The following is a 19004-nucleotide window of genomic DNA, read 5'->3' as shown; positions in this document are numbered from 1 at the left end:
AATTATAAGATGGATAAACACAAAATGTGTATATGAATTAATAAACCAGATGACAATCTCCCTCAATGGAAATGGTTTCGCGTTTAGTGTGTGTTTGTAATCTTAAACCGATTCTGATATGTTTTGACTTCATGGTCGTGTGGCTATCGATACAATCTGCTTCAGTTTTAGCGCAAGATCGATATTGACATCGATCGAACACAGGCAAAGATAATCTGATTGGAAAGTATTATCGATCAGTCTGTAAGAAGTTTGATGGGCAATCGCAGCAGGCTGTTTTGATTAATATAATCATTTATAACAATGCCTCCTGTATGTATAGAATGTATTTTAGGCGTAGCTGATAAATAATATATATAAAAGGTCGGCCTGTCGTCTTGCAGTATCTCACGGCATATCTGGCTTCAGAGCTATTGATGGGAAGTCGAATATATATATATATATATATATCATATCGCCATTTAACTTTCAGTAGTATTCAAGACCTTCAATCAGTTACAGATTCTTATAAGACAACTTACACGTTCGACTAAAGCAAAGGAAGGTGCAACGTTGCCATGGCAATTATGTATACCCATCGATTCCTTCATTATCTATTGATGTGATGACGTCACGGGCACCTGCAAACAAGATGGCGGACTAAGCTGTCAAACGGTGATATTGTGTACATATACCAACGTGTCCTGGATTCGTGGATGTAAACATGAGGAATAAACGACATTAACCCCCATGTGCAGTCTGTCCATGGCTGCTTCACCTGGGAGTGGAGGTGTGGTGTCAATTACCTGCCCCACCTGTAGCGAGACCGTCCTACAACCGCCCGGGTCCAAGCGGACGATCTGTCCGCGCTGTGGGAATTTCTACGAGCGGGCGTCTGCGGAGAGACCCCCCTCATATCACCGATCGAGAGAGAAGAGGGGGAGGGGCAAGGGGGACCAGGTATGTACACCTGAAACTCCTGTCACATTAACGCTTTTTCAAATGTTGTCATGCAGTGCGTGTTATATCATGACAAATGAGGATTGGTGATAAATATATTTGAGAATAAGCTATGTTCTATGTATTGTATTTATTAGGGACGAGTCCAAATTTACCAGGGTACCCACCCACCCCATAAGCGACAATACCCGGGTACCTTCTGTAGGTCTGTGTCTTAATTGTCAATCACTGTACAGGTAAGGCCAAACCTGTGTCTTAATTATCAACCACGGTACAGGTAAGACTTAACCTGTGTCTTAATTATCAATCACTGTTGAGGTAAGGTCATACCTGTGTTTTAATTATCAATCACAGTACAGGTAAGGTCATACCTGTGTTTTAATTATCAATCACAGTACAGGTAAGGTCATACCTGTGTTTTAATTATCAATCACTGTAAAGGTAAGGTCAAACCAGTGTTTTAATTATCAATCACAGTATAGGTAAGGTCATACCTATATTTTAATTATCAATCACTGTACGGGTAAGACTTAACCTGTGTCTTAATTATCAAACACTGTTGAGGTAAGGTCATACCTGTGTTTTAATTATCAATCACAGTATAGGTAAGACTTAACCTGTGTCTTAATTATCAATCACTGTTAAGGTATGTCATACCTGTGTTTTAATTATCAATCACAGTATAGGTAAGGTCATACCTGTGTCTTAATTATCAACCATGGTACAGGTTAGACTTAACCTGTGTCTTAATTATGAATCACTGTTGAGGTAAGGTCATACCTGTGTTTTAGTTATCAATCACAGTACAGATAAAGTCATACCTGTGTTTTAATTATCAATCACTGTACAGGTAAGGTCAAACCAGTGTTTTAATTATCAATCACAGTACAGGTAAGGTCACACCTGTCAGATAAGGAATGAACATGTATGGTCAAATATGTCTGATCATTATACGAGTCAGGTCATACCTGTGTCTCAATTAACAATCACAGAACAGGTAAGGTCATACCTGTGTCTCAATTATCAATCACAGTACAGGTAAGGTCATACCTGTGTTTTAATTATCAATCACAGTACAGGTAAGGTCATACCTGTGTCTCAATTATCAATCACAGAACAGGTTAAGTCATACCTGTGTCTCAGTTATCAATCACAGTATAGTTACGGTCAAACCTGTGTCTCAGTTATCAATCACTGTACAGGTAAGGTCACACCTGTCTGATAAATGAATGAACATGTATTGTCAAATATGTCTGATCATTATACGAATAAGGTCATACCTGTGTTTTAATTATCAATCACTGTACAGGTAAGGTCAAACCAGTGTTTTAATTATCAATCACAGTACAGGTAAGGTCACACCTGTCAGATAAGGAATGAACATGTATGGTCGAATATGTCTGATCATTATACAAGTCAGGTCATACCTGTGTCTCAATTAACAATCACAAAACAGGTAAGGTCATACCTGTGTCTCAGTTATCAATCACAGTATAGTTACGGTCATACCTGTGTCTCAGTTATCAATCACAGTACAGGTAAGGTCATACATGTGTCTCAATTATCAATCACAGTACAGGTAAGGTCATAATTGCCTGATCCGTGATCGAACAGGTATGGCAACTGAATGCTGTACAGAAACAGCCATACATGTGTCTTAATTATCAATCTATGTACAGGTAAGGTCATATCTGTGCCTGATCAATCACCATACAGGTAGGGTGCTACCTGTGTGTTGATTATCAATCACTTTACAACTAAGGCCATACTTATGTCTGATCAATCCCTATATCGTTAAGGTCAGACATGTCTGATCAATCAATGAGTAGGTATGGTCAGACATGTGTATAATCATTATACAAGTATGGTCATACCTTATCAATAATCCAAAAAGGCGTCATCAAATGTGTGTCTGGCCACCTTACAGTTAAGGCCATACTTGTGTTTGTGAACATTAAAGGAAAGGTCATACTTGTGTTTATGAACACTAAAGGTAAGGTCATACTTGTGTTTGTGAACACTAAAGGTAAGGCCGTACTTTTGTTTGTGAACACTAAATGTAAGGCCATACTTGTGTTTGTGAACACTAAAGGTAAGGCCATACTTGTGTTTGTGAACACTAAATGTAAGGTCATACTTGTGTTTGTGAACACTAAATGTAAGGCCATACTTGTGTTTGTGAACATTAAAGGAAAGGTCATACTTGTGTTTGTGAATACTAAATGTAAGGCCATACTTGTGTTTGTGAACACTAAATGTAAGGCCATTTATGTGTTTGTAAACACTAAAGGTAAGGTCATACTTGTGTTTGTGAACACTAAATGTAAGGCCATACTTGTGTTTGTGAACATTAAGGGAAAGGTCATACTTGTGTTTGTGAACACTAAATGTAAGGCCATACTTGTGTTTATGAACACTAAAGGTAAGGTCATACTTGTGTTTGTGAACACTAAATGTAAGGCCATACTTGTGTTTGTGAACACTAAAGGTAAGGTCATACTTGTGTTTGTGAACACTAAATGTAAGGCCATACTTGTGTTTGTGAACACTAAAGGTAAGGTCATACCTGTATCTTATCAGTCATTGTACAGATAAGGTCAAACCTGTGTGTGGTCAATCACAGTACAGGTAAGGTCATACATGTGTCTCAATTATCAATCACAGTACAGGTAAGGTCATAATTGCCTGATACGTAATCGAACAGGTATGGCAACTGAATGCTGTACAGAAACAGCCATACATGTGTCTTAATTATCAATCGATGTACAGGTAAGGTCATATCTGTGCCTGATCAATCACCATACAGGTAGGGTGCTACCTGTGTGTTGATTATCAATCACTTTACAACTAAGGCCATACTTATGTCTGATCAATCCCTATATCGTTAAGGTAAGACATGTCTGATCAATCAATGAGTAGGTATGGTCAGACATGTGTATAATCATTATACAAGTGTGGTCATACCTTATCAATAATCCAAAAGGCGTCATCAAATGTGTGTCTGGCCACCTTACAGTTAAAGCCATACTTGTGTTTGTGAACATTAAAGGAAAGGTCATACTTGTGTTTGTGAACACTACAGGTAAGGACGTACTTGTGTTTGTGAACACTAAATGTAAGGCCATACTTGTGTTTGTGAACACTAAAGGTAAGGTCATACTTGTGTTTGTGAACACTAAAGGTAAGGCCGTACTTGTGTTTGTGAACACTAAATGTAAGGCCATACTTGTGTTTATGAACACTAAAGGTAAGGTCATACTTGTGTTTGTGAACACTAAATGTAAGGCCATACTTGTGTTTGTGAACACTAAAGGTAAGGTCATACCTGTATCTTATCAGTCATTGTACAGATAAGGTCAAACCTGTGTGTGGTCAATCACAGTACAGGTAAGGTCATACATGTGTCTCAATTATCAATCACAGTACAGGTAAGGTCATAATTGCCTGATACGTAATCGAACAGGTATGGCAACTGAATGCTGTACAGAAACAGCCATACATGTGTCTTAATTATCAATCGATGTACAGGTAAGGTCATATCTGTGCCTGATCAATCACCATACAGGTAGGGTGCTACCTGTGTGTTGATTATCAATCACTTTACAACTAAGGCCATACTTATGTCTGATCAATCCCTATATCGTTAAGGTAAGACATGTCTGATCAATCAATGAGTAGGTATGGTCAGACATGTGTATAATCATTATACAAGTGTGGTCATACCTTATCAATAATCCAAAAGGCGTCATCAAATGTGTGTCTGGCCACCTTACAGTTAAGGCCATACTTGTGTTTGTGAACATTAAAGGAAAGGTCATACTTGTGTTTGTGAACACTACAGGTAAGGACGTACTTGTGTTTGTGAACACTAAATGTAAGGCCATACTTGTGTTTGTGAACACTAAAGGTAAGGTCATACTTGTGTTTGTGAACACTAAAGGTAAGGCCGTACTTGTGTTTGTGAACACTAAATGTAAGGCCATACTTGTGTTTATGAACACTAAAGGTAAGGTCATACTTGTGTTTGTGAACACTAAATGTAAGGCCATACTTGTGTTTGTGAACACTAAAGGTAAGGTCATACCTGTATCTTATCAGTCATTGTACAGATAAGGTCAAACCTGTGTGTGGTCAATCATTGAACAGGTAAGTTAGTGCTTGTGTCTAATCAATCATTGAACAGGTAAAGTCTAATCAATGACAGGTCAGTCATTGTACAGGTAAAGTCGTTAGTTATAACTAATATTATGGCCCTGTAGATGTGACTTTTATTGATAAGGTAAAAAAGTATTTAGAATGTTTAACATGTTTAATGTATGGTTTAGCATTATTGCATTGAAGGCAGTGTTTAGTCTGTCATACAGCCATTGAAACAAATATATCCAATACAGCCCTTGCAAGTCTATAATATTAAATATACCGTATTCAACGTAATAAGCGCCCAGGGTGCTCTCAAAATTACAAATAGGGGGCTCTTATTAGAATATTATTTTGGTGGAAAAAACAGAGTTGAAAAATAAATTTCGTGGTTTATGCTGACAGCCTGAAATGTTTATGTACGACAGATATATTTTTCCAGAATATAATTGCCCATAATTAAGGGTGCATATAACACACGATTGCGTATTATACGCGAATAAATAAGTCTTGTGTACATTGATCAATCGGAAGGGGTGCTAATTGGGATTGTTCACTAGCTAATATGTTAGCAATTATCGCCATGGGCGCTTATTATCTCGAATACGGTAAAATAAACTAATAACAGAATTTGAACAGAATATTGATTATGTTGCAATATGATGCCTTCGGCAATTAGTTTGAGATCCAAGATGAATACCTGCTATGGAACAGATGATTGCAGCAAATATTTTTATCTGTCTCAACACATGATACCTGCTAACAAAGGCCAAGTGTGATGGCCCTGTTTTCTGATTATCAAGTTGTCAGTTTGAGGACATTATTGATGATGTTTAGATGACCAATTACGGGGAATCCGTTGCAGCAACAAAGCAGCTCCCATCACAATATGAAGAGGCCATTATTTAATCATGGCCTTTTGCCATCTCTCATCTTAGCATGAAATGTCAGGTTTCCGTGTTTTGGAAACCCTCTGGAAACCTTTCAGAAACGTTCCAGATACCTTCCCATTTGGATTCAGAAGGCTTCTTGGCTGAACACCTTCAAAGTACCTTTCTAAAAATTGGTAACACATTGGTAGTTAATTTTGTTCAATTAAGTGTGAAACACAGAAAATAAAATCTGAAAATTACCAAGAAACTAGGAGGTTGGAGAATGGACTGGAGGGTGTCTGGAAGGCTTCTGGGAGGTATCTGTATGTTGCTTGGTACCAGTGGTAAGATTTGCTAATGCAAGGATACATAATGTATGGTGATGATGGGGGGCACGGGTGGCCCAGTCATCTAAGGCGCCACGATTTGCTGTGCAGAGTTGCGCCCCTTAGGCATGCCAGAAACCTATGATTGTGGGTTCGAATCCCGGTTTGCCCCGATTATGTTTCTAGGTTTGTCAGCACCATACCTGTGCTCATGGGTTTCACCGAAGTGGTAAATGTCTGAGACCTGCATCACTTCATGGCTTTCCTCCCACATTAAGCTGACACGCTGTGATATAACTGGAATAGGTAGTGATTCATAAACACATGCTCATAATATAGTCTGACTCGTATAATCGACTCTGCTTTTTGCAGAGATTTCTTATGAATATGGAAAGGGTGTTGTCACTTTTATTTACTGTACGAGTTACCACGAACCCTACACTTGAAGAGCCAAACTTCTTGGATATATCTCTTCTTATATCTCTTCAAAGTAATGATACCCGTGAAGATCCGGGGTAGAATAGGTCTTCAGCAACCCATGCTTGCCGTAAAAGGCGACTATGCTTGTCATAAGAGGCGACTAACGGGATCGGATGGTCAGACTCGCTGACTTGGTTGATGCATGTCATCAATCCCAATGGCATGGATCGATGCTCATGATATCAATCACTGGATTGTCTGGTCAAAACTAGAATATTTACACACCGCCGTCATATAGCTGGTATATTGCTGAGTGCGGCGTGAAACAACAAACCAACCAACCAACCTCATCAACACGCAATTCAAAGTCAGATAAAATTCAAAAGACATCACGCACACCAATACACTTCACTTAAGATACGTTTTGAAACAACTCGTAAGATAAATGGTATCTAACGGACACTCGTGTAGTAATCTCTATTTATCTACATACATTATTTATTCTGATATTATTTCTGATAAAAAAATAGTTTCAGATACAAATTTTCCTGATCCTTGCATTAAAATCCTGTAAAGTTATATCACTGGGTAAGTTTTAACCGAATCACTGGTAGATTCCAAGAAAACATATGTACAGGTTATTGCTATTTCCGGCTAAGCTTACAAGAAAATACACAAGGTAATCTAAATCCCTGGATGTAAAACAATGCCTATCAGAACAAAAAATATGATTTAAAAGGTAAATCAACATGTCTGGTGATTTTTATATCAATTTTCAAGTTTGTATTTACCAAGTTTCTTATCACCCGTTTGTTTATTGGAATTGGCTTGTTATTTCAATTGTTATTTCTTTTCCTTTTTCTCAGTTTTTAAGGTTTGCATATCTCTAAACCATGAAATATTAAAATGTTTGGCTGTAAGCCTTGGTTTGTTCACTACAGTGGAAAATGTTTAAGACCTGTTTCTCTTTCGGATACAAAAACAACACACAAATCAATATTCAATCAACACATCATTTAGAGTCATGGTGGTCTGATATTTAAATGGCATGTTAGAAACAGATGAAGTCAGTTGTTGTCTGATACATTCATGGTAAAAGGGGCGGTCGGGTAGCCTAGTGGTTAAAGCGTTCGCTTGTCACGCCGAAGACCCGGGTTCGATTCCCGACATGGGTACAGTGTGTGAAGCCCATTTCTGGTGTCCCCTGCTTTGATATTGCTGGAATATTGCTAAAAGCGGCGTAAAACCATACTCACTCACTCATGGTATAAACTATACACCGCATTGTTGATTTACCTTGGCATATCTATTTTTGAGTCCATTTGACTCTCAGTAATAAATTTTGGGGTCCAAGCTGGGTTTATTTTATTTATTGTTTAATTCTGCACTCAGCAATATTCCAGTTATATAATGGCAATCTGTAAATAATCGGGTCTGGACCAGACAATCCAGTGATTAATATCATGAGCATCGATCTATGCAATTGGGATATGATGACATTCCTAAGAACCTAATCAACAAGCCTGATCACCTGATCCGCTAGTAGGCTCTTACGACAAGCAGGGGTTGCTGAAGACCAATTCTAACCCCCATCTTAATGAGTTACCGTATTTCCTCTATTAGACGCCCAGGCTTCTATTCATTTCGGACAAGCCTTTGACCCGGCGTCAATTAGAGGCCCGGCTTCTATTAATACCCCCATTTCACTATGACCACGAATGTCCCGAATCGTCACAAAATGGAAATATTTTGAGTCCTCATTATGTAATTTAGGTCCCAAAAAAGGATCATTAATTGTATCACTTGATCGACCCGGCGTCTATTAGAGGCACGGCTTCTATTTTTTGCACTGAACAATTGACCCGGCTTCTATTAGAGGCCCGGCGTCTAATAGAGGAAATACGGTAAGTATGAACATGGGGTCCCAGGTTTGTGTCCTCTGGCATTCACTTATTTCCCAAACTTTTGTTGATGAACGTGCTCAGATTTTGTTTTTGTGTTCTGCAACTGATGACAAAGACAACATAATTACGACTGACATGGATCCAACATATGAATCACCCATTTTTCAGGTGTGCCTACAATATAATATACCGTATTCGAGGTAACAAACGCCCTGCTCTAATAAGCGCCCACGGCAATATTTGCTAATATATTGGCTAGTGAACAATACCTATTAGCACCCCTTCCGATTGATCAATGTAGACAACACTTATTTATTCACGTATTATACGCATTCGTGTGTTATATGCACCCTTAATTATGGGCAATTAAATTCTGGAAAAATGTATCTCTTGTATATAAACATTTCAGGCTGTCAGCATAAACCACAAAATTTATCTTTTAACTCACCAAAATAATATTCTACACCAAAATAATATTCTAATAAGAGCCCCCTATTTCTAATTTTGTGAGCGCACCCTGGGCGCTTATTACGTTGAATATGGTACATCATGAAACTTATTGCATCCATTCTCAGTTTGTATGTGTAATTAAGGGACACAGTTTGTGTTCAGTTAACCTTGTACATACTTGTTACACACAGAAGTCAAATTGTAGTCAGATGCACACACTGTAGGCTGATTTAGTGACATGAAAACGTTGATACAGAGCCTCAAGTTCCTCTCCATATGTGATGCCTCGGATATGTATAATTATGATGCTAATGAGTACAGGTGTTAAAATTTGATAAATATACACAAGTGTGGACAAAATGATTTGTTTAATGTTCGTATTTTATTGTATGATTGACAGAACATTGATGTCTAAAGGTTGCACAAGATGTGCGTTTATAGTGAGCGACCATTTGAGATTCATGGGTTCGAGGCATGTGTCTGTTTGGGTTAGGGTGCATGTGCGTGCTGTTCTACTGATAAAGCCTTACTGTATGTTCTTTATATTTATACTATGAACGAATATTTGGGGAAATATAATTATATACTCCGTCTATTATTATATTTTTTGTGGTTCCAATTTCGTAAAATGGGAGAAATATCTTCTTTCAGTGATTTTGCAAGAGAACTGGCCACAGGACATTTTGATGATTTTACTGGACGTTCTTCTATATTATTACTAAATTTGAAATATGTCTTCAGGACATTTTGTATGACCATCAGTCATCGCCTAGAAACCGAATCAATGTGAAACCCTGGGTATCAATATCCATAGCTGTGTGGGGGGCACGGGTGGCCAAGTCGTCTAAGGTGCCGCGATTCGCTGTGCAAAGTTGCGTCCCTTGGGCACGCCAGAAACCTATGATTGTGGGTTCGAATCCCAGTTCGCCCCGATTATGTTTCTAGGTTTTTCAGCACCATACCAGTGCTTGTGGGTTTCACCGAAGTGGTTAACGTCTTAGACCTGCATCACTTCGGGCTTTTCTCCCACATTAAGCTGACACGCCATGATATAACTGGAATACTGTTAAAAGCTGCGTTAAACCCAACTCACTCCATAGCTGTGTGGGAACATTTCAGTTACACATGAACGAACAAATGCTACACTGTATTGTCGTAAGCCACAACAAATTCTCACCACGACACGACGGATACGGAGTTACAATGGCTTACAATTAAGAATAGTGGAGTTATGCCCCGTTTTCTTTGTAAAAAATGAAGCTAATACATTCTTGACGTCCAGATAAGCCAAAGAAAGCGAAAATTTATGGCCATTTTAGGCAATTATAAGATCTTAATATAGAGCTATCCACTAACTTATTTCTTTTTTATTTTCATTGTTAAAGTAATCTGAAAATGATGATCAAAAGAACTTTAAGTACGATCTATCGTCACATATTTCCTGATAACATTGACATGAGAAAACAGCGGGACAAACGGGTACCTCTTGTTTTCTATGCTCTATATAAATAACACATGCAGAGATTCGTTCGATGTTTGGATTCATTGGAAAGCTCTGAAGATCAGTGGTATTACAGTATCCTCGCTAGGAGTATATTTGCAATTTTATTGGATAGAAATTGGTTTCTAATGCACTTTTGTTGTAATCTAATATAAGGATCGTGATTGGCCAAAATCGAGTACATGACCTGAGGCAGCCAACCAAATTACAGGAATGGGTACCTACCTCATGTATGATATATTTCAGATTTAGACAGAGGTCTATATTTTGAACATTTTAAGAAGGAAATCGCGAATAATATGGACATATTGTGCTATGTGATGACCTGTGACAAAGATTTCTCATGCTCATATTTTGGCATTAAACATCATGTCCGAGCCTGAAAATCAAGGCGACAAAATCTGAGATGTCATTTGACTTACCTTACGCAAAATCGCATGAAAACTTGGATGTAAGTTTGAAATTTTTAGATGTATGTTTGTTGATTTTATTTGTTACTTTATTCAATTTATTTACAATATGCTTGAAACATCTTTATATTGCTCTTTGACATGTTCGATATGGACCCGTTATCGAAGCATGTGTCCCAGATTATTATATTTTTCAATAATATTGAAGGAAATAGTTCATAATTTTAAATCTATTTATTAAATATGCTAAATGGAAATGAAATACGTATTTTCTGACTTTGTGAAAAGTGATTTGATAAATGAATGATGTGACAGGTAGGTTCATGAAACTATATATTATTTTTACGTGGCCATGGTGTGGTTGTTACACCGGCCAGCGGTGTTGAAAGAGTTTACGAGCGGAGTAATTTGCAGCTGGACCTTGTTTCACCAAGCAATATCAGTGTTATTATTTATTTACCATGTTTACAGCCTAAATTAAACTGCAGGCCTGCTGAAATTTAAAACTATCAGTCGGAGAACAATTCTGTCGGCCTACGGGCTGATGTCTATTTCAAACACTGCCTCTCCGCCATGTTGTGACATCATAGCAGAAAATTGATTTTCGCAACATAAATCAAGTTATTTTTCGCATTTTCGTTTTTTATACATAACCATATAATTCTAATAAAAAAGATAAAACGATAAAAAAGCTACATATTAGAGGTTTTTTCATTAGCAAAACAGAAATTTGGACAACAATTATCACTTTTCAAACCAGTTTTAAATTTTTCACCGTGGGGTAGAAAATTCAATAATATACAGCCCCGTTAAATAGTAAAGTCAGAGGTTGGTCCATTGCCATGCGGCCACAATTCTCGCACAGCAATCATTCATTTTCAAAACTCAAAAATTAACTCAGGAACCAGGATTCCAATGGCAAGGTAGTGAATCCCACGCTGTTAGTCATAGAGCTCGCGAGATCCGAGTCGTAATACAACTTCAGTTTGTAGAACTAATTACAACACACAACTGGGGGGGGGGGGGGGGGGGATTGATGTACTACGTGGAATTGGCTCATATTACATGTAATCTAAGATGTTCTCAATGCTCATCATTCATTAAAAGATGCAAATTGAAAAATATTTAATTTAATTATGGAAAAATATGTTGTTAATTAGGAGATAAACATACTGTTTTTTAAATGTAGAGCTAGGTTACCTGTGTATTTAACTGCGCTAAATTGAATTTGGAACCGAATGCACAGCATGAGGTTTCAATTGTTAAATCCAGGATGTAGTTTGTATCATGTTTCTGTTCCATCATATATACGTGTATACCAGTGTGCAGGCTTGTTTCATGATACTCAGTTGTGTTTTAGAAGTTAGAGAAATATATGACACGCATTGTTTATTCCACATTTCTTTGAGTCTGGGTCTTATGTTCCTATCTATACTTCTTTATGCATAAATGATGGCTTTTATTATACTTTATTGTCTATGTATATATGGTCACCATGGTTACTGGGACTGGCGTCACAAACAGCAAAATGTGAAAAGATTCTGTGACCGGCATATCTTTTGCATATTCTAAGAGGAGAAACGATTGTTTACTCATCTTATGTGGGCGTTATGACCACAAAGAGCTTTAATGCTACTCACACAAGGACTGGAACTCAGATCGTGTTGGCCCTAGTTGGCCCTAGTTGGCCCTGGGTTCGCTAGTCTTGTGATATTTTGTTTAGTGACAAAAAAAATCAATTAAACTCCATGGTTACTAAGGTTGTGCTGTATTATCGGTATATCGGTAAATTGAGGTTCATTCTTTCCACGATACGTATCACAATATCATTTTTTCTTGCTTGATATATCAGATGATTTCAAATAGCTATTTTTATCATTATGTAATTGTTATATACTTGCCAAATGCCTTCACTGCCCAGGAGATTACACGGGGGATCCAAGATGGCTGCGTATTTATTGACTGAGGAAACATCATGTTGTACCAGCATCTTGTTTTGTTCCATTTTTGAACTTCAGCTCATACCTTTATGTATCAGATTGCTTCTGAATTCAAAATTTAGAATTATGCAATATATTGTGATACGTATTGCGATACGGCTTTGTGCATCGCAAAATATTGTTATACACTTTAAACCTCCAATAGCCATCCCTAGTGGTTAAACTACAAGTCACCAATTTCTTTTAATGTTTGCCTTTCTTTCTGACTGCATGCATTCCTTTCTGACTGCATGCATTCCTTCTGACTGCATGCATTCCTTCTGACTTACATGTTTGAGTAAAGATAAAGCTTCAGTCAACTTTAGTGTAATATTGCATGACCAGAACATGTTACATATGTAACAATTTCCAATCAGACATTTTGTATCCAACTCTTGAGGCCTGGGTAGGGTCGGGTGGGGTAAGAGGGTTTGGGTATCAGGGTTGTAAATTTTGACTCATTCCAGCTGTAATTTACACCTGCCATTAACATACAGGGTTAACATTCTGTTTATTACAGAGCCAGTGACATTGATGAAGTTGTTATGGCAGGTTAAAATAAGTTCATGGTGTTGAAAGCGCCCACATTTCTGACAAAAAATACTTTGTTACATCATTTATTGTACAAGGGACTGCCTCTTTGGTATAGTGGTAGAGTGCCTCCCGGGGAGAGGAAGGTCTGGGGTTTAATCCCCGGCCGGGTCATACCAAAAGAAGTTAAATGATGTTACTGGTTGTCACCCTGTCTGGCGCTCGGCATTAAGGGGCTAAAACAAGGACTGGTCGGCTTGGAGTCAGTATACTGTGTCTGAGTGGGGTATTCATGTTAAACTGCGGCATGGTATCTCAGTGGGCTAGCACTATAAATCAGCATCAGTCTGGACTAGTACAAGCACGCACGCATGCATGCATGTCGCTATATAAGTACAATCATCTTGGACGCGACATTAAACCCCACCTTATTGCACAAGGTCGTTGATTCAAGTACTTTGTAACAACTGAGCTGGACATACATATGGAAAATGATTACCTTATGAACACACTTTGTGAAAATTATCATTATATAATTTTTTAATTTGAAGTTTACACGATATACGGCTTTTCCATTGGACGAGAGGTCGGTCACATGTCCGCGAAATTGACGTTCATAAGTGTATGAACGACACAATTTGACGTTCATACGTTTTTCACGAGACTGTGTTCTTGAAATGGCGTAAACACTGACGGACTACTTCCACATTCCCTGGGAAACCCCTGGGAATTCCCTAGCATGAAAACATACATACCTGTAAGCGTTCTTTCTGATCATTTGGAACCTTAATTCTTGGTCTCAGCGTTTCAGTATACATTGAGAAATGTCAGAGAGCGTGACTGCATGATTGTTCACAAATATCCTCGCTACGGCCTATCCTAATGAACAACCGAAGAAATGCACATCTAAACTATCTTAGTATCGACTCGATCCGTGTCTCCAGCAATCTATGAATTAACCTTACTGTCTGTTTGACGCATCTTTATTCACCTTTTAATGATCGGCCAGTTGATCAATGATGACTAACACATGTAACCGCCACAGGTTCATTAACAACTTCGGAAATCTCTCCCGTCACGTTATTGTGTCGGCCATTTTGACGTCTTGTATTTGATGTTTATGTATTACGACGCGCTGTCATTGTGACTGACTTACTGAGGCAGTTCTTTACAGAACTTTCTCATCTAATGAGGATATGATTTGAACACATGTGCTGCGTAAGATGTTTCTGAAGAGCAAGTTGTGCATCCACATGCTCATGTCACCTCTCTTTTTGAGGAACTATTTTACTCCCCGATGTAGCTGGTTGTTGAATGTCTGTAAGTGTAAACAAGACGTCACACGTACTAAATAAAATTGTGTTTAGATCTTGGCCTACATCCTTTAAGGTAAGAAATTGTAATAAAAAAATTATAAGAATTGACTTTCACTTTGTGTGAGTTCATTGGAGTATGAACCTTCATAGAGAGAGGGCCAAACATTGTATGAACATCATCCCAAGCTCCGACGTTCATACAGTTTTGCCCTCACTCTATGAAGGTTCATACTCCAATGAACTCACACAAAGTGAAAGTCAATTCTTAAGTAATTTTAGTAAGGCATACGATTGTTTCAAAGCGATCTTAGTGCTAAGGTGATCGTAACTCCCCTACTTTGACATAGACTTAACATAGCGCTATGATCACTTTGTGGAACAGGAACCTTCCCTTCATGTTTATTTTGTAGATAGCTGTCAAGAACGTTTTTGTGTTTATATGTGTGTTAACAAGTGACCACCCAAGTTCAATTAGTATTTAACATTTTTATTGAAACGCGCAGTTTTAGTTTTACAATCGCAAAAGGCAGGACAAAAGGTCAGATCAGTGGCAGTGGCAATAAGTATCAGAGCATATCAAAATATTTTGTAGGCATTTCCCAATGCACCTGTTTCCCGATACGAAACATGTTGCGAGACTTTGTTCACAATATGATTCATATTGCGATACTTAATTTGCATCAATTTTGCATGAATTTTTGTGTTTCATAAACACTATTAAAAAGGCGAGAAATTATAAATTATGAAAATAATAGCAATGTCCCTATTCAGGAAATACCCAAGATGTGCACCCCAAAATATATGAGATATGAATGAAAGGGCCCATGTGTGAAATGATACTGGATTAAAACATAATTCAATACAGGATTAAGATATGAATGGATACAGGTAGGTGGGTATTACATATCATATCGTCTGAGAATATTGTCGATGCTATGATAAATTGGTGAATTCTGACTTCCCTAGAATTTTGTGACTGTGGAATGTCTTGACACAGGCCTGTCTCTGTTCTTTGGTCTGGAATCATGCTGGAAGGTAGCAGGAACTAGTTTGGTCAACCTCACCCCTCAGATGTTATATCACCAGAGCTACAGCTGCGTATTTGCGTAAAATACACCCCAAAACTATGCAAAACCAGTGTTCGAAATACCTGCCTGCCCAACCGTCCGAGACTGGTTGATTTCAACTAGGGCTGCCAGATGTGAAAATATTCAAAATATTTCCCGATGATAAGCATTAATTCACATGTAAAGATGAATGATAAAATGTAACCAAAAAGAAACCCCTTTAGCTTATCCTGAGAAACATATGATTATAGTGGGCAGGCAGGTTTTGGTCAGGGCTGGCAAGTATTTCAGCTAGCCAGTCCTGTGGTCTGGCTGAAATTTTTGGGAATTTCATACCCTGGCAAAACCTAATTACTTTCATTTAACTTGCGTACTGAAAAACAGTCATTAAATGAAAAACATACTTGTATGAAAACGCATGCGTAAATACCCAATGAAGCTTTTTCAACATGCGTAAAACGGAGCTAATTTCCGAAACCCAATTACGAGCTAATTTACTTCCGAGTCTGCTCAAAATTTAAAACTTTTATATACATCTAGAACATAATTCCATACTTTTTTAAATCTCAAAATCTTTACTCATTTTGGGGAAAACCCAATAGAGTGATAAATAGGTGAAAAAATATTGGTTACCCAACAAAAAGTATAATAACTCGATGAAAATAGAAACCTTCGAGTAAAAATTCAATTGCTCAAAAAGTTATCTGGAACTCTGTATCACTGACTGAGTTTCTGTACCTTGGTAATCCAGGTGTGATACCATACATCGGTGGACCGCCTCCGTGGTCTAGTGGTAGAGCGTCCGCCCTGAGAGCGGAAGGTCCGAGGTTCGATCCCTGGCCGCGTCATACCAAAAGACGTTAAAAGATGGTACAAGGACTGGTCGGCTCGGAGTCAGTATACTGTGTCTGAGTGGGGTATTCATGTTAAACTGCGGCATGGTATCTCAGTGGGCTAGCACTATAAATCAGCATCAGTCTGGACTAGTACAAGCACACACACGTACATGCACGTAGCCATATAAGTGCAATAATCTTGGACGCGACGTTAAACCCCATTCCACCTCACCTCACCATACATCGGTGCACCAGTGCATCGTGAGTTTTCATGCAATGATACAATACACAATACGTCTTTTACTGTATCGATACAAGACGATACACTTCATAAAATATAATACTTACTACTGGTTTAAAGATCCCCCAGCGTTTTTGTTAGTCAAATATTGCAACATGTTTTAATTATCGTTTTAAGTTCTCTACTAAAAATCACTGCTACGAACACGTGTCTACTTTTAAGCTTTTCCTTTCGTACCTGCTCTGAAATACTGTCAAGACGTTTCCATGCGATTTGACGTAAATATGAGTATCGTGACCTATGTATCGTGACACGTATCGTATCATGACCTTCTTGTATCATTTCAACCCTATGGTGCTCTTTTGTTTAGTGACTGATAGTTTTGCATGATGCAGAGGAGAGTGACAACTGCTAATTTCATGCAGATCCCCCCCAAAAAAAACCAACAACAAAAAAAACAAAAAAAAACAACAACAAAAAACAACAACATAACAATCTTTTATATCTAATATAGCATCTTAAAACCCTTGGCTCTTGACCTTTTTGATAATTTGCCTGTAGTTTTTCCCTGTAGTTTTAGAGCCAGTGTCACGTCGGTTTGGATTTGGATAATGTATGGATATTGACAATTTCTTGCAATATCCTATCTCATGTCTCTTTGACATTTGCTGAAAAATGTTCTGTTATAAAACCATTAATAATTCCCATATTTATTCCTTATCTCCAGGATATATTTACTAATAGTTTCCAAGGAACAATCAGTTCATAGTTATTTGATATTGTAAATTAATTATTATTTCATGTGGGAAAGACAATCTGTAATTTACAATTGAGTAGGTTATTCTATATATTACCAGCATTTAAAATACTCACATGTCCGACAGTCCGAGACGGTCAGTTTTGGAAAGTTGCACGCCTGATGGCCGGGAGTTAAAGTTACTAAGTTGACAATCCACCAGTTTATTGTTATTTTCTGAGAACTAACATTAAACAGTACTCTTCTTATGTTTACCCTTTTGTTACTTTTGTTTGTTAGTCAGACCCGTGAAGATTCCGGGTTAGAATAGGTCTTCAGCAACCCATACTTGCCATTAAAGGCAACTATGCTTGTCGTAAAAGGCGACTAACGGGATCGGGTGGTCAGGCTAGCTGACTTGGTTGATACATGTCATCATATCCCAATTGCGTGGATCGATGTTCATGATATCAATCACTGGATTGTCTGGTCCAGACTCGATTATTTACAGACCGCCGTCATATAGCTGGAATATTGCTGAGTGCGGCGTTAAACAACAAACCAACCAACCAATACTTGTTAGTCAAGGTAGGGTGTTACTTCGCATCCAAGATTATTGCACTTAGATAGCAATGTGCATGCATGTGAGTGTGTGTTGCTGCTTATACTAGTCCGGACTAGTTTCGATTGTAACATGAATACCCCACTCAGACACAGTATACTGACACCGAGACGACCAGTCCTTGTTTTCGTCCCTTTATGCCAAGCGCCGCAGGGTAAGAAGACTTACAATTTTTTAACATCTTTTGGTAGGATGCAGTCGGTGATCGAACCCTGGACCTTCCGCTCTCTGGGGGGACACTCTACCACTGGGCCACGCGGTTGTTCGTTAGTTTAGAAAACTCTGGACTGGCAACATTTTATCTGTTCTTGTAACTTTGCACCGCTTTGATGTATAGGCTAAAAAAAAAAATATTCATGGTTTTCAGGCACCTCCTGCATCATCATAAGTTTGCCGCATGTTTCGTTTTTATTTCCATTTAAAAAAAATAATTAAAAAATCCTTAAATATTCCAAGCCCAACGGTAGTCAAATACTGTATTCCAGTATTTTACTCATTAAGGAATACATTTATGTAGGGAGGCCCTTCCCCAGGTTGATTGTACACGATTGTTTATTGATTACACAACTGTTTATTGGTTACATACTAGTTTGAACGATCAAAAAAAAAAAGAAGGCAACCCCTGCCCGCACTATATTTTCAAAAACCATTGCCTGAGAACCAATTCTTTTATTTTTTGAGCCATAAATATATATTTCCATGCACCTCACTGTGTAG

At 38.1% G+C, this 19004-nt stretch overlaps 1 protein-coding gene across 2 annotated transcripts in view; it reads left to right on the top strand.

Annotated features, from left to right (window-relative positions):
• Nucleotides 1-508: 508 nt before the first annotated feature.
• LOC124143382 (probable E3 ubiquitin-protein ligase HECTD2) overlaps nt 509-19004 on the top strand; it is a 75325-nt gene continuing 56829 nt past the window's right edge. For both annotated transcript variants that reach the window (XM_048392065.1, XM_048392064.1), the window contains exon 1: nt 509-939. In XM_048392065.1, coding sequence (XP_048248022.1) covers nt 730-939 — 210 coding nt within the window. In that variant the 5' untranslated portion in view covers nt 509-729. The remainder of the gene's footprint in view (nt 940-19004) is intronic.

Source organism: Haliotis rufescens, unplaced genomic scaffold (assembly GCF_023055435.1).
Source record: "Haliotis rufescens isolate VD_foot unplaced genomic scaffold, xgHalRufe1.0.p SCAF_108, whole genome shotgun sequence".
Classification (NCBI taxonomy): Eukaryota; Metazoa; Mollusca; class Gastropoda; order Lepetellida; family Haliotidae; genus Haliotis; species Haliotis rufescens.
Note: the sequence above shows the minus strand (reverse complement) of the source record. Positions and strands in the feature narration are given on the sequence as shown.